The sequence below is a fragment of the Candida oxycetoniae genome (assembly GCF_023343755.2).
Source record: "Candida oxycetoniae strain CBS 10844 chromosome Unknown scaffold47, whole genome shotgun sequence".
Lineage (NCBI taxonomy): Eukaryota > Fungi > Ascomycota > Pichiomycetes > Serinales > Debaryomycetaceae > Lodderomyces > Lodderomyces oxycetoniae.
The window spans coordinates 68,594-86,624 of record NW_026055414.1 but is presented as its reverse complement, the minus strand read 5'-3'; the positions used below and the strand labels follow the sequence as shown (position 1 = coordinate 86,624).

At 36.5% G+C, this 18,031-nt stretch overlaps 10 protein-coding genes across 10 annotated transcripts; 8 read left to right on the top strand and 2 right to left on the bottom strand. All coding sequences in view use genetic code 12, as the record gives it.

The window, feature by feature from the left end:
- Positions 1 to 694: 694 nt before the first annotated feature.
- KGF56_002277 (uncharacterized protein) lies at positions 695 to 1,645 on the top strand (the record flags this gene model as incomplete). Its single annotated transcript, XM_049323488.1, has 1 exon — positions 695 to 1,645. One exon carries the CDS (start codon positions 695 to 697, stop codon positions 1,643 to 1,645), a length of 951 nt encoding a protein of 316 aa, XP_049180693.1.
- Positions 1,646 to 2,060: 415 nt separating this feature from the next.
- On the top strand, positions 2,061 to 3,248 carry MNN11 (alpha-1,6-mannosyltransferase; the record flags this gene model as incomplete). Its single annotated transcript, XM_049323487.1, has 1 exon — positions 2,061 to 3,248. One exon carries the CDS (start codon positions 2,061 to 2,063, stop codon positions 3,246 to 3,248), a length of 1,188 nt encoding a protein of 395 aa, XP_049180692.1.
- A 146-nt stretch (positions 3,249 to 3,394) lies between these two features.
- KGF56_002275 (DNA cross-link repair protein PSO2) lies at positions 3,395 to 5,677 on the bottom strand (the record flags this gene model as incomplete). The annotated part of the gene is made up of 2 exons (XM_049323486.1): positions 3,395 to 4,430; positions 4,587 to 5,677. 2 exons carry the CDS (start codon positions 5,675 to 5,677, stop codon positions 3,395 to 3,397), a joined length of 2,127 nt encoding a protein of 708 aa, XP_049180691.1.
- A 313-nt stretch (positions 5,678 to 5,990) lies between these two features.
- On the top strand, positions 5,991 to 6,545 carry KGF56_002274 (Arf family GTPase; the record flags this gene model as incomplete). Its single annotated transcript, XM_049323485.1, has 1 exon — positions 5,991 to 6,545. The coding sequence occupies one exon, from the start codon at positions 5,991 to 5,993 to the stop codon at positions 6,543 to 6,545; it is 555 nt and encodes a 184-aa protein (XP_049180690.1).
- Positions 6,546 to 7,532: 987 nt separating this feature from the next.
- KGF56_002273 (uncharacterized protein) lies at positions 7,533 to 10,550 on the top strand (the record flags this gene model as incomplete). The annotated part of the gene is made up of 1 exon (XM_049323483.1): positions 7,533 to 10,550. One exon carries the CDS (start codon positions 7,533 to 7,535, stop codon positions 10,548 to 10,550), a length of 3,018 nt encoding a protein of 1,005 aa, XP_049180689.1.
- A 206-nt stretch (positions 10,551 to 10,756) lies between these two features.
- On the top strand, positions 10,757 to 12,427 carry PGA5 (1,3-beta-glucanosyltransferase; the record flags this gene model as incomplete). Its single annotated transcript, XM_049323482.1, has 1 exon — positions 10,757 to 12,427. One exon carries the CDS (start codon positions 10,757 to 10,759, stop codon positions 12,425 to 12,427), a length of 1,671 nt encoding a protein of 556 aa, XP_049180688.1.
- Positions 12,428 to 12,496: 69 nt separating this feature from the next.
- Positions 12,497 to 13,273, bottom strand: TIM21 (Tim21p; the record flags this gene model as incomplete). The annotated part of the gene is made up of 1 exon (XM_049323481.1): positions 12,497 to 13,273. The coding sequence occupies one exon, from the start codon at positions 13,271 to 13,273 to the stop codon at positions 12,497 to 12,499; it is 777 nt and encodes a 258-aa protein (XP_049180687.1).
- A 902-nt stretch (positions 13,274 to 14,175) lies between these two features.
- Positions 14,176 to 14,791, top strand: KGF56_002270 (60S ribosomal protein uL24; the record flags this gene model as incomplete). The annotated part of the gene is made up of 2 exons (XM_049323480.1): positions 14,176 to 14,194; positions 14,430 to 14,791. The coding sequence occupies 2 exons, from the start codon at positions 14,176 to 14,178 to the stop codon at positions 14,789 to 14,791; spliced, it is 381 nt and encodes a 126-aa protein (XP_049180686.1).
- Positions 14,792 to 15,749: 958 nt separating this feature from the next.
- Positions 15,750 to 17,414, top strand: KGF56_002269 (bifunctional fructose-2,6-bisphosphate 2-phosphatase/6-phosphofructo-2-kinase; the record flags this gene model as incomplete). The annotated part of the gene is made up of 1 exon (XM_049323479.1): positions 15,750 to 17,414. The coding sequence occupies one exon, from the start codon at positions 15,750 to 15,752 to the stop codon at positions 17,412 to 17,414; it is 1,665 nt and encodes a 554-aa protein (XP_049180685.1).
- Positions 17,415 to 17,616: 202 nt separating this feature from the next.
- Positions 17,617 to 17,952, top strand: KGF56_002268 (chromatin DNA-binding EKC/KEOPS complex subunit; the record flags this gene model as incomplete). Its single annotated transcript, XM_049323478.1, has 1 exon — positions 17,617 to 17,952. One exon carries the CDS (start codon positions 17,617 to 17,619, stop codon positions 17,950 to 17,952), a length of 336 nt encoding a protein of 111 aa, XP_049180684.1.
- Positions 17,953 to 18,031: the final 79 nt, after the last annotated feature.

Sequence of the window (18,031 nt, the reverse complement as noted above, 5' to 3'; positions counted from 1 at the left end):
AGGGGGAAAGAGAAGATAAGCTTAACATGAATGGTTTTATCTTTCTTTGCTTTCTTCTCTCTCTTTTTTTTTTTATTTTATTGAGGTCATTGTTTATGTAATGTTTGATATTTATAGAGAGTTTGAAATTTTATATATTATGTTTTTCATAAGAGAAGGTTAATCCAAATCTTTTCCCTTCCCCCTACCCCCCTCTACATAATGCGTGTGTGTGTAAATACTATTAATGTAACAAATCGAATTTCAAAAATCTTGATAAGTTCATAATCTCTACACATATGGGCATTTTGATATACTCAAAAGAGCCCTTAGGCGTACGTTGAATATTCAATAATGTGAGAAGGAAATTTCGGTGTGGTTAAGTAACTTTCAAAGATTGTTAAGAAGAGAAGAAGAAGAAAAAAAAAGAGTAGGTTGAAAAACGCGCGAATTTCAACCTAGGCACCAACTATAACCGCTTTATTTTAGTTGAGCAATACGAACCAGGTTAAACAAACCAAGTAAACTAGAAAGCTAACAGACTAGAAAGCTAACGAACCAAGTAAGCTGGAAAGCCAATAAGCTAATAAGTCAAGTCAACGAGAATATTTTTCAGCAAGAGAGAGAGAGAGAGAGAGAGAAAGAGATATTGAGGTTTATTATGAGTTTGACACGAGGTCATAATGTTCCCACATCCACTAGAATCCTTGTAGGTATGCTAGTTACAACTTCTACCATTTTGTATGTGGCAAAGTTTTTTATCTCCATAACGGATCCGAATCCTCCACCAATGTCGTTCTATCGGATAGTGTATGAAACCACTGTTCCATACATCCAATTGATACCTAAAAGCACAATTTTTTTCCCCTGGGTCATAGTGCTGGCAATATTTGCAGAAATCACTATAGTATCATTTGTATTTTCCTTTGTTGTTTTAATTGTTGGAAGTAAATTTGCTGAGAAGTTTTGGGGCTACTATGAAACTGTCAAATTTGTACTTGTTATTGGAAGTGTGACTAACTTGATTACTGTTTTGATTGCAATTATTTCAAACTTGTTCAGATCCGATGGATACAGTATGGATTTACCACTAGGTGGAGGAATATCGTACTATTTTGGATTTCTCGTTGTTTTTAAACAATTGATCCCCGAACATAATATTGTATTGTTTCAAGGATTGGTTAATTTCAGAATTAAGCATTTACCATTTGCCCTTTTGATAGTATTGAGTTTTTGGTCGATCTTGATAAGCCACTCTTTATATCCAGCAATACCGTCCATTGTCAGTTTCTTAGTGGCTTTTAACTATTTGAGGTTTTTCCAACCGTTGAGAACTGAGCCTACATTGCCCATCTCCTCTAATGACTCTGCTAATGGATCGATATTGATTGGTGATGCTTCAGATACTTTCCAATTGATTGAATTTTTCCCCAGCGTCACAAAACCATATTTGGGCCCTGTTTTCAACCAAGTATATGAATTCTCGGTGTTTTTAGGAATAGTTACTCCATTCAATGACGAGAGAGTGCAGCAAAGTAATTCAAGAGCTCAAAAGAGACAAGAGAATCAAGTGAACAATATCGTGGCAAGCTCGGTGGCAGAGAGGAGAAGACAAGTAGCATTGCAAGTAATTGAAGAAAGAATAAGTAAAGAGACACCGAAATAGTTTTTTTTTTTTTCATAAGTAAATAAAACCAAGACCAAGCAAAAACAGAGGCAGGTATGTAGGTATCTACCTATCTTTCTCTGCTCAGTTGTTAACTTTGCACCTAAAAGTATCGAGCCTAGTTGAAAAAACATTTTCTCTTTTTTTTTATTTTTATTTTTTCTCTTATTGTTTTTTCTCTTATTGTTTTTTCCAGTTAAAGCATCTCTAGAGATCAAACAAACAGGGGAGATAAAGAATCAAAGTAAAGTAGAAGCTCAATCATCTATAGTGGTTTTACACAGCGGTTTTACACAGCGGTTTTACACATTGGTTACAAACTTGTTCGCAGATGTTGCACAGCAAGGGAGCATTCAAGCCGCGTTACAGCAAAGGTAACCAATCAATCTTGCCACTACCAGCCACATTTAGTCGAATGAATAACCGAAAGCGATTGCCGTTGATTATAATTGGACTACTTTTTCTATGGTACATCTTCAACCCATTTGCTTTCATTTCGCACATTTTCCATACTTCAACGGTACGTTCATATCCTCCTCCTCACCCGTATTCTTCTAAGCACACGATTGAAACCCAGTTGAAGCTGATATATCCACGTATACAGGATGCAAATTATTTGAAACAACTTGGAGTTCGAAATTTAATAGCACTGGTAAAAACACCAGGATATGATGAACCCGAACTCAAGTCCTTGAACATATTAGATGACGAAGATACAAGTGTTCAAAAAGCCAAAGAAGACGAACAAAATGAGAAGGATCCGTTGTTAAAAGCTAAAAATTATTTCAAGAATCAGGACAAAATTGTTTATAGACCAAAGTCCCTAGACAATTATCCCGAGGTGGTTATTGTTACAGTTGTTGATTTCAACAAGTATTCTGAGGGGGGATTAGTCAAGATTGTTCAAAATAGAGTAGACTATGCTCATTATCAAAAATGTGGACTTTATGTGCGTTGGGCACAAGAGTTTATTCCACAACTTGGATCGCTTGCGGCTTTAGAAGATGACCAGAAATCAAAATGGGTTAGGCTATTTTGTTTAAGAGCCGCAATGTTTGCTTTTCCCCATGCTCAATGGTTCTGGTATTTGGATGAGAATGGACTTATTATGGATATGTCGCGCAACATTCAACAAATTTTATTAAATCCAGAAGCTTTAGAGAAGCAAATGTTACGGGACCAGCCATTGATTCCACCAGATGGATTGATCAAAACATACAAAAGCACAAAAGCAAAGTCAATCAAGTTGATAGCTGCACAATTGGATACAATGATTGAAACCGGTTCGTTTTTTGTTAAAAATGACGCCTTTGGTAAAGCGCTAGTGGATATTTGGAGCGATAAACTTTATTTGAATTACAAAAGTTTCCCGTATGAAACTGACTCGGCCTTAACTCATATATTGCAATGGCATCCTCTTGTGTTGAGCAAGACCGCTCTTGTTCCTGCTAAAGCCATCTGTGCTCCCCATTCTAGTAAAGACTCAAAGAACACTTATCAAGATGGAGACTTTGTTGCATCATGGAGCTCATGCAAGACCAATGAAGAATGCGAATCGATTCTAAATATTTATCAAAACAAATTGACAGAGTCAAAACCTTAGGTATGTACAGTAAAGTTCATAATAATAGACAATCATTCCTTTTTCTTTTCCTCAATAGATATTTTGAACTTGCTTCTTCCTCTTTGTGATTTCTTCCTCCTTTTTCTTTTTTCTTTTTTTTTTTTATTTTTCTTCCTACTTTTCTTTCAAAAAGTATCTAAAGATATCTCATTTACTTTCTCTACTATTTCATCCAGTATAGGCAAGTCCTTGTCAATTGTTGTATTTGTTTTAATACGTCTCACCTGCTCCCATGTTGCAATTATATCTTCCATTCGCTTTAAATTGAATTCATTATTGCAATTGACGGTAGGTATAACACGTCCAATATTGAAGAACACGACAAAATAGGCCAATTCTCTAAATGATGAATGTTCACTATATGGTAATGAGTATATTCTGTACAATTCTTGATCTGGTTGACCCTTTACGCTCGTGTTTTTGGACCCTTGTGATAATATATGATCCATAAATGTAAAATTCGTTGTTGTTGTCATGACTCTAATAACTTCCTCAAGTGGTGTTTGAGGTACTAAATCCTCCGCTTCCAGTGGAGAATCTGTATTTTTCCCGTTCTGAGCAAAGCTCCACCCAGTGGGTCTTAGTCCTACACATCTTTCAAAATTCTCATAGTATTTATTATGATTGAAATAATTTGATAGTTCTTGAATAGACCCCACAATGCTCATAGGCACTAAATGAACAATGCAATCCGATGGATTTTCGCGACCTAAATCATCCGCAGTTAAAACCAGATCCAAATAGTCGTCTTGATATGTTTTCAATATTTCGTACTTGTTTCTCCTGTTATTTATATTCGACACATATATAGGACACTGTAATCTTTTCAGAATAGCGATAGCTAACTTCTCTTTACCAATTACATAGGTACCCACCAAAATTAAAAACTTCTTCTTCTTTCTGTTATTATTCATTGCAGCTTGGGATCGCCCAGATTTCCAAAAATCAGTTATTCGTGATTGTGTAAGTAGACCAAACCAAGTATTAAATAAAGAATTACTTGCTTTGTCATCTTCTCGTAAAGTTAGGTTCTCAAACAATGAAGCAGCTGTCTCACAAACAAGTTCTTGTTTGGGGAACACATAAGTCTTGTTCATATACGTCGTATCGAGATACACTTTATCAATTTTCAAGGTGTTTTCGATATCATGGCGGCCAATACTAAATCGATTTAGTAAAGGGTGGTCTAGGATTGTCATATTGACCCGAAAATCGCCACAATGTAGGATCCGGTGAATTTTCCCATCTAGTCCGATGGATTCAAAAAGAAAAATGCTTGCGCCGGGACAGTGATTAGCTGTTAGTGCAGTCACATACAACCCAGGGCTCTCCTCATTGCTAACATAGCCCCCATCTTCGACATCAACCACATCATCACCATAGTTTTTCACCTTATACTTTGTATCCATCTTTAGCATCTTGATGAATCTGGGATCAATGGAGAAATATAAAGTTAAAAGCTTCCCGGTGATAGCCGTGCAATATATAATGCGTTTGTATTTTGAATCATTCTCATAGTCCGTATCTTCTTTGAATACTCTTTCATAAGACCATTTTTTGGAAATACCACCATAATGGTCTGCATGGAAATGTGTTAGAAAATATTGGTCAATTGTTTCATGAGGGGCAAAACAAAATGCATCCACCGACACCTGATAATCTAGCTTTTGATGATTGTTGACCGGAAATGTCATTATTTTGAGCGGCGAAATTGGTTTTTTTCTCGAAGATATATTCCTAGTGGTGGTGGTGGTGGTGGCAATTGGTACAGTACTGCCATTCTTTGTGTTTACTCCATTGGTAGATGGTGGCTTGATAATCTTGGGCTTATTGCTGCTGATATTAGTTTCTGCATTGATGTACCTAATTTTATCCTTTTCCACTTTTCTCTTCTTTTCTACGGGTGGTATTAACACTTCTATCGTTTCTTTCTTTATAGATGTTTGTTTCCTTTCCACGAGTTGAATATCCTGTTGTGATGTTTCACTCTCGTCAAAAGTCACGCGGACAAGACAAGTGTCGACGTGATCAGTTCGACTTCGAAGGTCCAACTCATGCAAGTCCAAGTCGCAAACGGGACATAGTATGGCTGCACTTGCACTAGTAGCTTGTGTCAGAGAAAACGCGTCAATCTTCTTTTCTGTGGTGTAAATCTTAGAACATGCCTTGGGCTTTTCTTGTTCTTTTTCCACAAAAGGGTCTAAAGCACATTCACCTTCCTTTTTGATATAAATAGAGCAACCAAAGTCCAGTGTTGCTTCTCTCTCTTTTACTGGTTGCTCAAAGTCTAGTGTTGCTTCTCTCTCTTTTACTGATTGCTCAAAGTCCAGTGTTGCTTCTCTCTCCTTGACTGGTTGCTCAAACTCTTGTTTTACCAATGACTCTGTATTCACAACACGCTCTACCATTTGAGACTTTGTAAACTGCAATATTGTGGGCTGTTGTTTCCTCTTTATTGTATCATTTTTAACAAATGTTTTGCGCATAATATCAACAATTTTCCACCACCATCTATATCATCATTTAAAAAGAGATGCTTTATTTTTTGCAGCAATAACAACTAAAGAAGAAGATTGCTGTAATAAGAAACAGAAAAAAAGTTTAGTTGTGGAGTGCAAGGACACATGAGGAATTTTTTTTTTTTAGTTGGGAGAATATTCTAGTGAGTGATGGTTGTTGGGGTGGCGGATTTAGATTTGGATTAGGTTTGAGTGTTACCAGATGGGATTGCTAACGATAATCAAGAAACAAAAGCAAAAGGATAAGGAAATTAGAGTACTCGCACTTGGTCTCGACAATGCTGGCAAAACCACAATTATTAAACGAATGTTGAAGCTAGATGTAGAGTCAGTTTCTCCAACAATGGGTTTTCAAATCAATACTGTACCCTATATGGGCCACTTGCTCAATATATGGGATATTGGCGGGCAAACTACATTGAGAGCATTTTGGGGGAACTATTTCGATAAAACCGAAATTGTAATCTGGGTAATTGATGGTCTAAGTATGGAACGGTTGAATGAGTCGTTTTTGGAATTAAAGGAAAAAATCATATTACAGGACCGATTAGTTGGAATATATTTGCTAGTTGCAATTAATAAAGTGGATCTAGTGCCTCAAGAAGAGTTACCACTTTTGAAGCAAAATGTTGCAAAGATCTTGAAGCTAGATGAGTATTTACCAGATGAGAACCATTGGCATATCGAGTTGGTAAGTGGGAAAACGGGAATAGGCATTGAGAATGTGTTGAATTGGATTGTCTCTAGAGATTATTGACATCACTATCGAGCAGAGTGAGATAGTGTTGAATGAAGCAAAAAATATATTTACATAGAAACTAATGCAATAATTGCATAATTACTAGTGATAATGGACCTTAATACACTGCTTATAGTAGCTAGAACACTATATGTGACCAGCTATCAATCTCTTCTGAATACGAGTTAATCTCATACTGTCACTTGTGCAAATCACGTGACTAGCAACAAAACCACTTTTTTGCTACACTAAAACCTTTTCCTACAAAAGTTACACTAAAACCTTTTTCCCACGCAAGGTTATTTAGTATTGTAGCAAGTTACAAAGTGTTGCTCTCCACTATCGAGCAGAGCGAGGTAGCGTCTACAAAGTGTTGATAGTATCGTAACAGGCTAGGTAGTGTGCAGCAAGCTATTAAGTGTGCTCCACTTTGTAACAGGCTACAAAGTATTGCTCGATAGTGTTAATCAGAGGTAGTGCGCTCCACTATCTCGCTTCGCTCGATAGTGTCGCTCTTGGTGTCGCTCGCTTTGTCCTTTTTCTTTTAAGATCTTTCTTTGAAAAGATCAAAGAACAATCTAAATAGCTAAATGGTTAAGCAATTCTCTCTAGTTTAACTTTCTTCTGTGTGAGCTAAAAAAAAATTTACGCGTCTTTTCTTATTTGCTGTTTTAGACTAAAACAAACGTTGAAAAATTTACGCGTTATTTATCTTTTTTTTTCAACATATCCCCTTTTGAAAAATACTCTTATCCAAGTTAGTATTCAACAAGCATTATAGATTCTACAAAATTTCCCCCCCTTTCGGTAATTTTTTTTTGTTTTTTGGGTTAATGAGCAAGCTCTCTCTCTATATATATATTTCAGTCACGCTAGATATAGATGTTTTGTGAGTTATTTGATAATGTTATAGTTATACGTAAAAAGTGTAGAGATTTTCCAAAAAGCTTTCTTGAATAGATAAAACCTCTCTACAACCAACATAGCTAGTAACAAAAGATAATCATGAAAGTAGAGCGTCCACAGATTTTACTACAAAGGCTACACGATGCCACTAGTGCAAGCAATAGCAACTTAATTGAAATATTGGGTGTTGTACGATCATTGAAATTGGTAACAACAACATCATCATCATCTGCTTCTACTTCATCTTTATCGGCCCTTGCAAGAGGAATATACACTAAGAATAACCAGCTTCTTACAACCATAACCAGAGCACTCAAAGATATTGAGATTAACGAGCGACAAAATTTCAAAAACTTCATTAATGATTTTATACTTTGGATTGAAGATGACAATATAGTACTATTTGAAAAATACAGCAAACAGCTTGAGTTGGTCGAGTGGCAGGATAAGTCAACTATTGACCGATTAGTAGGTCCAATACAGAATTTGGCTAATTTTCTCAGCTTTATTGAAAAATGTCCAAGCTATTTAAGGAACCCATTCATTATTGAAAAATTAAATACAATAGGAGATCAACTACATAAAATATACAGAGCTTTTGAAAATGACTCCAGTGCCAAACAGTTCAACAATATAAAGTTCAAAAATGTTCGCTCCTTCTCGTCGTCGTTCTCGACAGCAGCTGCAGCAGCAACAGCAACAATAACAACGCCCAATAGTTGCAAGTTGGTATCCAGTTATTTCACTGTTGATCAAATCATCCATAGGACAGAAAATGCAAATATTGTAATGGAAGGGGAAAAAGTAGAATTAGTCTTGTTGGATTTAGTTGGGACAGGAGAATACAATGCGTTGGCAGTGTTAGCAGTAGACGTGGATGAGGAATCACAAGTGTGCAGAAATTTGATTTACCCTCCATTTAGAATCAACGAGTTGTCCTTGTCGTACTCGGAGAAAGAGATGGAGTTGAAAGAGATCAATTTCATGTCACCTGAAAACAACGAAAACAAAATGATAATATCGTTTGAGAACGAGAGGCTTCTTGATGAATGGGTAAGATACCTTGTTGCAATATTCCCATTGGAACGCAATAATTCACCATTGAGTGAAAACTTTTTGATCGAATCAAAGTCAAACCCAAGCGGTATGTCGGGGTTGGGTATAAACGTTGTTTCAAATTCAGAACGTAAGCGGTATATGTCTTCAGAGGAAACTTTGAAGGTAGATGATTTAACAATTTCAAAAAAAGAGTCGTTTAAAGATTTCATTGACTCGCCATCCATCCTGTCCGCTGTGAAAACATTCACTTCTAAAGGAGAAGATTCCTCCATAAAGTCACAATATAACAAGTCCTTACCTATAATAAAGAAATGTATTACCACCAACAATTATTCCACGCCAAGCACTCTTAGTTCAAGTAATGAAGATGATGATGACGAAAAGTTATTCCACATAATTAACAGGAGACAACTTTCTGAGGAAAGTATACAAGATCAAACTAGACCAAAATCTTCTCAAGCCGAAATTGCATATACTGATAACTCGCCTGAAAGTATAGATTCCATACAAACCAATGATGCGATTTCTTCGGATTCTATTCCCGGACCCTTTAAAAAAGAGAGTGCAAGCCAGCCACTGGGTTTAACAAATCCGTCAGTGTACCAATTGCCAACCGGATCGTCCATCGATATTACCAATTTTGGGAAAAATTACCGGCCAACATTTACCAAGAATTTCAATCACTCAACTTCAAGTTTAGTGAAAAAGAGATCGTTTTTCAAATTGTTTAAAAAATCCTCAAAAGCAAGCTTAGTTGAGTCATATACTAATTTGACTGATCTTACGCAAAGAGAAGAAGAGGAAGAAGAGGAAGAAGAGGAAGAAGAGGAAGAAGAAAAAAAAGAGAAAAAAGAAAAAGAAAAAGAAAAAGAAAAAGAAGAAGAAGAAGAAAAGGAGGAAAAGAAGAAGCTAAGGGACCCATTTTATGTGGCCGATTCTAACCAAGAAAAGATAATGACAAGGTCCGTCTCAAAAATACCAGGTCCCTTTGCGTTACCTTCATCAACATCTACGTATTTTTTCAAACCTCACTTGAATGGATCAACAGTGAGCATTGCTGATATGGCAGAAGAGGAACCTAATGTTCCTCAAGATCTCAAAGATGCTATAAATCTGGAATCAACACAGGATCTCTACATCTCTGAATCCTCACCCAAGTCAATCAAAATATCTAAATGGAAGTCTAAATATGGGAAATGGGAAATGTTGACTACAGCTGAATTGATTTTCTTCAAGATAGCAGTAAATTATGAAAGCGGCAAAGGCTGGTTTATTGTGTTTAAAGAAGAGTTTGAAGAAGAAGGAGAAATAACAGTTGACAAACCAATATTGATACTTGACATCAGTACATCAATAACAAAAATTAGATCTTCATCAGCATTGGATTTGCAGTTGAGTTCGGTTAACTCCATTACTGGCGAGAATATGCTAATAATGGTGCGATGTACAACTAGTGGTTTAGCAGACAGCATTTCATCGCATTTGAAAGATGCAGTGGCCACTTTGGTTCCATCAAAGAGTAGCAGCTACAGATCTTTAAATGCTTCCAAAGGGTTAACTTCAGACACCACACTAGCATCCTCTTTAATGGACACTGGTAAAGCATCAACATTTGCTAGCAACAGCTCGCTCAACTCGCTCCAAACGACAACCTTGAATGTTAGTGAAGTCTACAATTCCTGTATTGTCAATAATCCAAATACCGTTCGTGCTAGGGCAATCAAGTCAATGGCAATCAGATTACAGAAACAACTTCACTCGTATTCTAGTATCAACAACCCTTCGTCTTGGAAGATATTGTCAATGTATACATTAATCATCGATAAAGTATTTGACCATCTTACACAGAGCACCCATTACCATATACAATTGAATAAGGATCAGGAAGCTAATGATGATAACGACATTTATAGTTGGCTCATTCCCGATGAGCGCAAATTCAATATAATTGAGAAAATTGGGAGAGCCGGGTTATTAATCAAGGTTAGTGATGATGAGATCTACATGTTGGAATGTAAAGGCAAAAAGGAGTTCAAAAAGTTGTACGAAATTTTTTAAAAGGGTAAAAGCCTTTCTGATGGGATGCCTATGGTAATTTCAATTTCAATTCCTATTCTTTTTTTTTTTTTTTCTTTTTTTTCTTTTTTTTTTTTGCAGCCAAAAGTTGATGCAGGTTATTTAGTAATAAAATTAAATTTGATTGTCTACTGTATTTCTTTTTTTTTTTTTTTTTTGCACCCATTTGCACCTATTTGCACATCAAGATGAGGTTAAGCACTCTACTATACGCTGCAGCGTTTCTGAACAGTATTATCATCGCAGAGCCTATTTCCCTGTTTTCCAATTCGCAGCCAACTTCACAACCTCTAGAATCCATCGAACCAATAGTTGTAGTGGGGAACAAATTTTACGGATCGGTCACCAAACAACAATTCTTTATTAAAGGTATCGCATATCAAAAATCAAGACAGGAAGGAGAAGTTTATGACACATCAAAGGAAACAAACTACATTGACCCCTTAGCAAACCCTTTCACTTGTTTACGAGACTTGGAGCATTTGAAAGAGTTGGGTGTAAATGTTGTTCGGATTTATCAGATTAATCCTTTGGCAAACCACGATGTTTGTATGAATGCATTTGCCAATGCTGGAATCTATATCTTGGCAGACTTGTCTGAGCCTTACAACTCCATTCGTCGCGATTTCCCTCATTGGGACACCGAGTTATACTTTAGATACAGACAAGTTATTGACTCAATGCAAAGGTATACAAACGTTTTAGGCTTTTTTGCTGGAAACGAAGTTGCAAACTCACAGCTGAATATTGATTCTGCGCCATTTGTTAGAGCTGCAATTCGTGATTGCAAGAAATACATTGCATCAAAGGGTTACAGAAAAATCCCGGTTGGATATGCTTCAAATGACGATGCTACTATTCGCGAGTGCTTGGCAAATTATTTTGTATGCAAACTAGAAGAAGATAAGAAAAACGGCGTCGACTCAAGAGCCGATTTTTTTGCAATCAATGTATACGAATGGTGTGGATATTCCACATATACAACATCAGGGTATCGGGAATTAACTTCAACGTTTAAGAATTACCCGGCCCCGGTATTCTTTAGTGAATTTGGCTGTAATATCATCACACCAAGACCCTTCACTGAAGTTGAAGCAATATATGGTACAACAATGAGAAAAATTTGGTCTGGCGGTATAGCATATGAATATTTTGAAGAAGTCAATCACTATGGATTGGTTTTGAACAAGAACGACGGGTCCATTTTGAAACTACCTGATTTTGAGACTTTAAAAACTAGATTCAATTCGGTAAATCCCGTGGGTGTTCCGATTGACCAGGTTGAAAAAACCACAGAGATTTCATGTTTGAAAAGCAACAATATTTGGGATGTCGCGTTTGACTTGCCTCAAACTCCAGATGCTGGCAAATGTGATTGCTTATGGCAATCCTTATCTTGTGCTATTGCTGACAACGACAACTTTGACGAGGAGGCGACATTAAAAGACTTGTGCTTCAAAGTAGACTGCGACGAAATAAATACAAACGGTAGGCTAGGAAAGTACGGTAAATACAGCGACTGCAATCCAATCATAAGAGCATCATTTGCGTTGAATAAATACTATGAGCAAACTGGGAAAAGAAAAGAAATTTGTACTTTCCAGAATAGGGGCGACCTTGTGAATGATGGCTATATCGATCTAAGTACGAAATTTTCAAGTGATGGAAAGAATTGTCAAAGTTTGTTGAATGATAAACCTTTACCAGTTCCAGAAAATATTAAGGAACAAAACACGATTGAACTAGAGACAATGCAGTATAGTACTTCCTCCACATCAGTATCCATTTCGGGAGCAAAATTACTTCTTGGACTGTGGACAAGGGTATTACAATTCCTAATGTTTATAATTCCTCTTTAAAATGAAAAAAAAAAAAGAAAAAGGGGAAACTAACAACAATAAATAATATTAATTAATAATCATCATTGCTTAATCCTTTTTTGGACCCCAATTTAACCCTAGAAATCCTGTTCCCTTACCAATTGAAGGCGCTATCTTAGGCCTTGGTGGCGCAATAATGTAGACTGTTTTGCGTCCAGGTACATCCAATGCAATGTATTTAAACTTTGTACTCCATAATGAATTGTCAATTTGTTCCAATGTAACTACACCATAATTTCCAGTTGAAGTTTCAACCTTAAATTTCATGTACAAATGGTCTTTACCATCGTCACCTTTTCTCTTTACACTTTGCACAGGCCTGTTACGAACCCATTTGTCAGCAGCCACGAAACCATAAGCTTTCAATCTTTCTCCCGCTGGGAAGTTCAACACTTTTTGCGCCTCTGTGTTTTTCTGGATCAAATTGACTGCCTTGTTGAAGGTTGTGGTATCTCCCGTAGGGAAAAATAGTTCTGTGATGATTAAGTATAACACAAGCAAGGCAATACCAGATGCGGCAATGACAAGAGCAACGGACAAGGAAAATGTGAATGCTCTAGAGATCCTGTTTAAAATTATTTTACCTTTATAGTTTTTATCATGCAGTGGGGGAGGAGGAGGGGGAGGAGATGTTGTTGTTGAATATTTGAGTAACTGGAACTTTTTTGCTATTTGGAAAGATGAAGTAAAAGTCTGTTGACTCTTGTTTCCAATTACATATGACCGAGTAATAATTTGTGCTGGAAGAATCAATTGATTAACTTTGAGTGAATGGGAAATTGGTGTACATAGATTACTGTACTTGTTAATTCTAAGAAGATTCATATTGGCAATGTTTGTAAACACTTTTATAACGTGGAAATTAATAAAGCCCTTCTTTTTTTTTTTCAATAAGGCCTTTTTTACTAATAAAGCTCTTTTATATATAAGGCTCTTTTCTTTTTTCCTCCTTCACCTCTTCACCAATCGCTAGTTGCTTATAAAGCTATTAAAAATATATACAAGTAATATCTCACTTCAAATTGTCACGTTTGACACTTCAACACTACTTAATCTAATGTTAATGGATTTAAACCACCATTATATTATAGGGGGGGGAAAATAATTTTGTCTGTCTCTCCTCTCTCTCTCTCTCCCCTCATGGGAAAGAAAAAGAATAGTAAGAGTAAGAGAGAGAGAGTAAGAGAGAGAGACAGATCCAAGTCTCTTCACGTGATAAAAATAACAGACAGGAGTTGTTATTCACGTGACTAAAAACAACTCTGCCGGTTTTCAAAACCGTGAAATAAGATTTGCAAGAGTCCCTGTGGCCTAGAGGTAAGGTACGATTTTCCGGTAGAGCATTACTCTGCGAAGACGATCGTGATCGCGGGTTCGATCCCCGCCAGGGATTTGATTTTTTTGGAAAAACAAAATTAGTTTTTTTCCCGTTTTTTCCCCATTTTTTTCATCGTTTAATCACGTGCATATAACATAGTAGAGGGCTACAACTATATAATTCACACACAACTAAGTCTATATTCTTTTTTTTTTTCCCAAGTAGTGTCACAAAAATTACTCTTTTAACAATTTTTCAAGTATATGGGTGCGGGATTCTAACAATGAAAGTTGTTTAATGGTATAACCAAGTAAGAGTGAAAAAAAAACAAATTGAATTTTATTTCTTAAAAATTTCGATTATTCGTTTCGATTGAATACCTACTAGCTTTTCCAAATCACAACCAAAGATGGCCAAAAGAAGTCAAGGTATGCATTTTTTGAACAGAATTATAATGAACTTGTATTGAACACCATTTTGCGTGCACTATAAAGGGTTTCCCATAATGAACTTGTACTTGAATATAAAGCATTACCCAATGGTTGACACCGGTGTTTGGTTTTACATTTTTATTGATGCGGTGAAAAGGAGAAAGTCCTCAATACAATCATGTTCCTTCTTTTCCCCCCCTCCTTTTAGTTTATACTAACAATTTATATCCAGACGTATCATCATCACGTTCCAAGTCTAGAAAAGCTCATTTCAGTTCTTCATCTGTTGAGAGAAGAGTTCTTTTAAGCGCTCCATTATCAAAAGAATTAAGAAAAGAATACAACATAAAATCCTTGCCAATCAGAAAAGATGATGTAATCACAGTTGTCAGAGGTTCAAAGAAGGGTGCAGAGGGTAAAGTGAACTCAGTTTACAGATTGAAATTTGCAATCCAAGTTGAAAAATTAGAAAAAGAAAAATCAAACGGTGCCACTGTACCAATTAGCGTACATCCATCAAAAGTTGTTATCACAAAGTTGCATTTGGACAAGGACAGAAAAGATTTGATTGCAAGAAAATCAGTTAAAGCTTAATAAATTTTAGGGTAGTCTTAATATAAACATATATTGTACTTTAGGTGGGACTTAAATTGTACTTTAGGTTGGACTTAAATTGTACTTTGGGTTGGACTCAAATTGTACTTTGGGTTGGACTCAAATTGTACATTAGTTTGCACTCAAATTGTACATTAGTTTGCACTCAAATTGTACATTAGTTTGCACTCAAATTGTACATTAGTTTGCACTCAAATTGTACATTAGTTTGCACTCAAATTGTATGTTTGGATTATTTCTTTGGTGCTCTTTTTTTCTCCTACTCCCTCGTTTATTTTTCAGTAGAGCAACTAGACGATGAACTAGACTCGCTTTGCTCGTCTAGTTGAAAGAAGAGGGTAGAGACTTTTCTAATTCATGAAAACAGCAGAGCATGCATCAAACTACTCTAATTCATGCTTGAAACTGGTCTAAGAAGCTGTCTATTAAAGCAAAGATGAAAAGTTGATCTTGATCTCTTTGTTCAATTTAATCTTGATCTTCCCATATAAATCAAGCTTGATCGTTTCATCCAAATTTTCTCTTTCTTCCCATCTGAATCAAGCTTGGTAGTAGATGCTCGATAGTAAATATTCGTTAGTAGAGAGAGCTGAGTACTATCTACTATCTCGCTAAGCTCGATAGTAAATATTCGTTAGTAGAGAGAGCTGAGTACTATCTACTATCTCGCTAAGCTCGATAGTAGATACTCGATACTTGATAGTAGTACTCTTCCATGTAATTTGGTAGCGAAATATGCAGACCAGTTAAGAGGGGGGCTTGAGTAGAAAAAAATAGTGATAGCTTTTTACCCCAATTTAATCTACAATACCAGAGAGAAAAGGTAAGGTACTCAACATCTTTATAAGACAGTTTCACCCTTTTGGTTTCACCCTTTCAGAACACTCTTTTGGAACACACCTTTTCTTCCTAACCTTGAAGTCGAATTTAATTAGCCATGTCTGTTGAGAATGCCGTCACTGACGAAGAGAGTGAATTATATAATGGATTTGGATCCCAACCAATATCCAGAAACCAAATGAGAACAAGGAAAAGATGGTCATTTCATAACAGCACACGGCCCAACTTAGTTGATATGCCGCTGGAAGCTTCGGCGGTTGGTACGCCAAGAAGATTGAGTGATATCACGGGGATAGATGGAGTCCATAAGCAAATTGATCCTTTAAACGAGCTTGGAGGCGCGCAATTGTACTCGACCGAATCAGGTAGGTTGTTTCACGCAGGAAAAATAATCATTGTGCTTGCAGGGTTGCCCGGAAGAGGCAAGACCCACTTATCGGTCTCGCTCACTAGGTATTTGAGATGGTTAGGTGTCAAGACACACTCTTTCCACTTGGGGGACTATAGACGAGCTAGCGCAGAAGACAATTTGACTCACGATTTGTTCGTTCCTACACCCAAGAGCCAAAAAGCACATGCTTTGAGGGAAAAAGTGGTGAATGAGTGTTTAAACGATATCTTGAGTTTCTTCAAGAACGATAAGGGCCAAGTTGCAATATATGATGCAGTGAATGCAATTCCTGAATTCCGATTACAGCTTCACAATAAATTTTCCAAGTTGATGATACAAGTCATTTTCATTGAAAGTCTTGTAACAGATGACACAATAGTAATGAAAAACATAAAGGAGGCAGCAAAATCCTCTCCAGACTATCACAACTGGGATTATGAGCAAGCATACAAGGACTATAGTGAAAGAATTCAGGCGTTAGCACCATTTTATAAAGAAATGGGGTTTAACGATGACGAAAAAGATTTGTCCTACATTAAGTTCATCAATTTTGGCGAAAGAATTGAGCTTCACAATTCCAACTATGGTTATTTGATCAACAAAGTCGTTTTTTATTTAATGAATGGAAGTATAAAATCCGGATCGGTTTTCCTTGCTCGTTGTTACAAGAACTCCTTGGATTACAACTGCGACCCGCCATTGGACGGAGAAGGTGAAAAATATGCCAAAAACTTGACAGAAACGTTGATTGAACATTTAAAGCTGGAGGGTAAAAACTACATAGACACAAATGAAGAGCTGAATCAAGCAGACGCTTCTTCTTCTTCTTCTTCTTCTCGGAAACGAGAGGTTTCTGTGGAAGAAAGACAGCCGGCATTGGGGATTGATGGTGTGCACGACGACTCTTTAGTTATATGGACATCTGTCAAGAAAAGAACAGTTGAGTCAACAAAATTCCTTAACTCTGAAAACATTAGTATCAGAAATCGGATCCAGTTATCACAGAAAAACCCGGGTGTGGTGGGGACGCTAACAGAAGAAGAAATTGCAAAACAATATCCTGACGAGTATGCACAATATTTAAAAGACCCATACCACTATAGGTTTTCGCGTGCCGAGTCGTATCACGATCTAGCTATAAAGATTGAGCCGTTAATCTTAGAGATGGAACGAATGAGTGGCGACATTTTGATTATTGCCGATGACACTGTTCTCAAGGTTTTTTATGGTTACTTGATGTCCTGTTCGTGTTACGATATTCCATCATTGAATTTCAAGACTGATGAAATCATAGAGATTAAATTCAATGCTTACTCAAATTCAGCAAAAAGGATCAAGATTAAAGACTTTAGCATTAGCGGGAGTGTCTAAAGGGATTTTGATTTGTATTGTACTGTTGTTATAGTTCAATAAATAGTGACCTTTTCTTCCTCTCACTCTCATATAATACGCATTCATCGAGAAGACCCAAAAAAAAAATTAAAAAAAAAAAATAAAAGAAGGAAAGGAGTGATAGATGATAAAAGAACGTTAATTTTGTTACAAAATCAGATAGAAGCAATAATAATACTCCATGCTAATACCGGTAGCTATATATAATTCGGAAAGTTCCCAAGAGAACTATCAATTCAATCCTGGCGAGGGTCCACACGAAACGAATGGGAAAACTACTCAGATATCAGACATTGTAATTAATGCGGGTGGAGAGGACCGTGATAAACCTAGCATGCACAAAGATACGCCTCTTGGCCATTTACGAGCTTCTTTGACGACCCTACAAGATCAAATAAATGTGTTTTTAACGGAGCGGATGAAATTGGAAAAGTATAACAACAAAAAAAAGGAACAAGAGTTTGAAAGAAAACTTTTAGATGAAGGGGCCGCTGATGAGAAAGAGGGTGCCGAATAGGCAATGGATTAAGCCCGATTCATGCAAACACATACTACATATCTATCAGATACAGCAAAAACTCATATCAAATCAAACA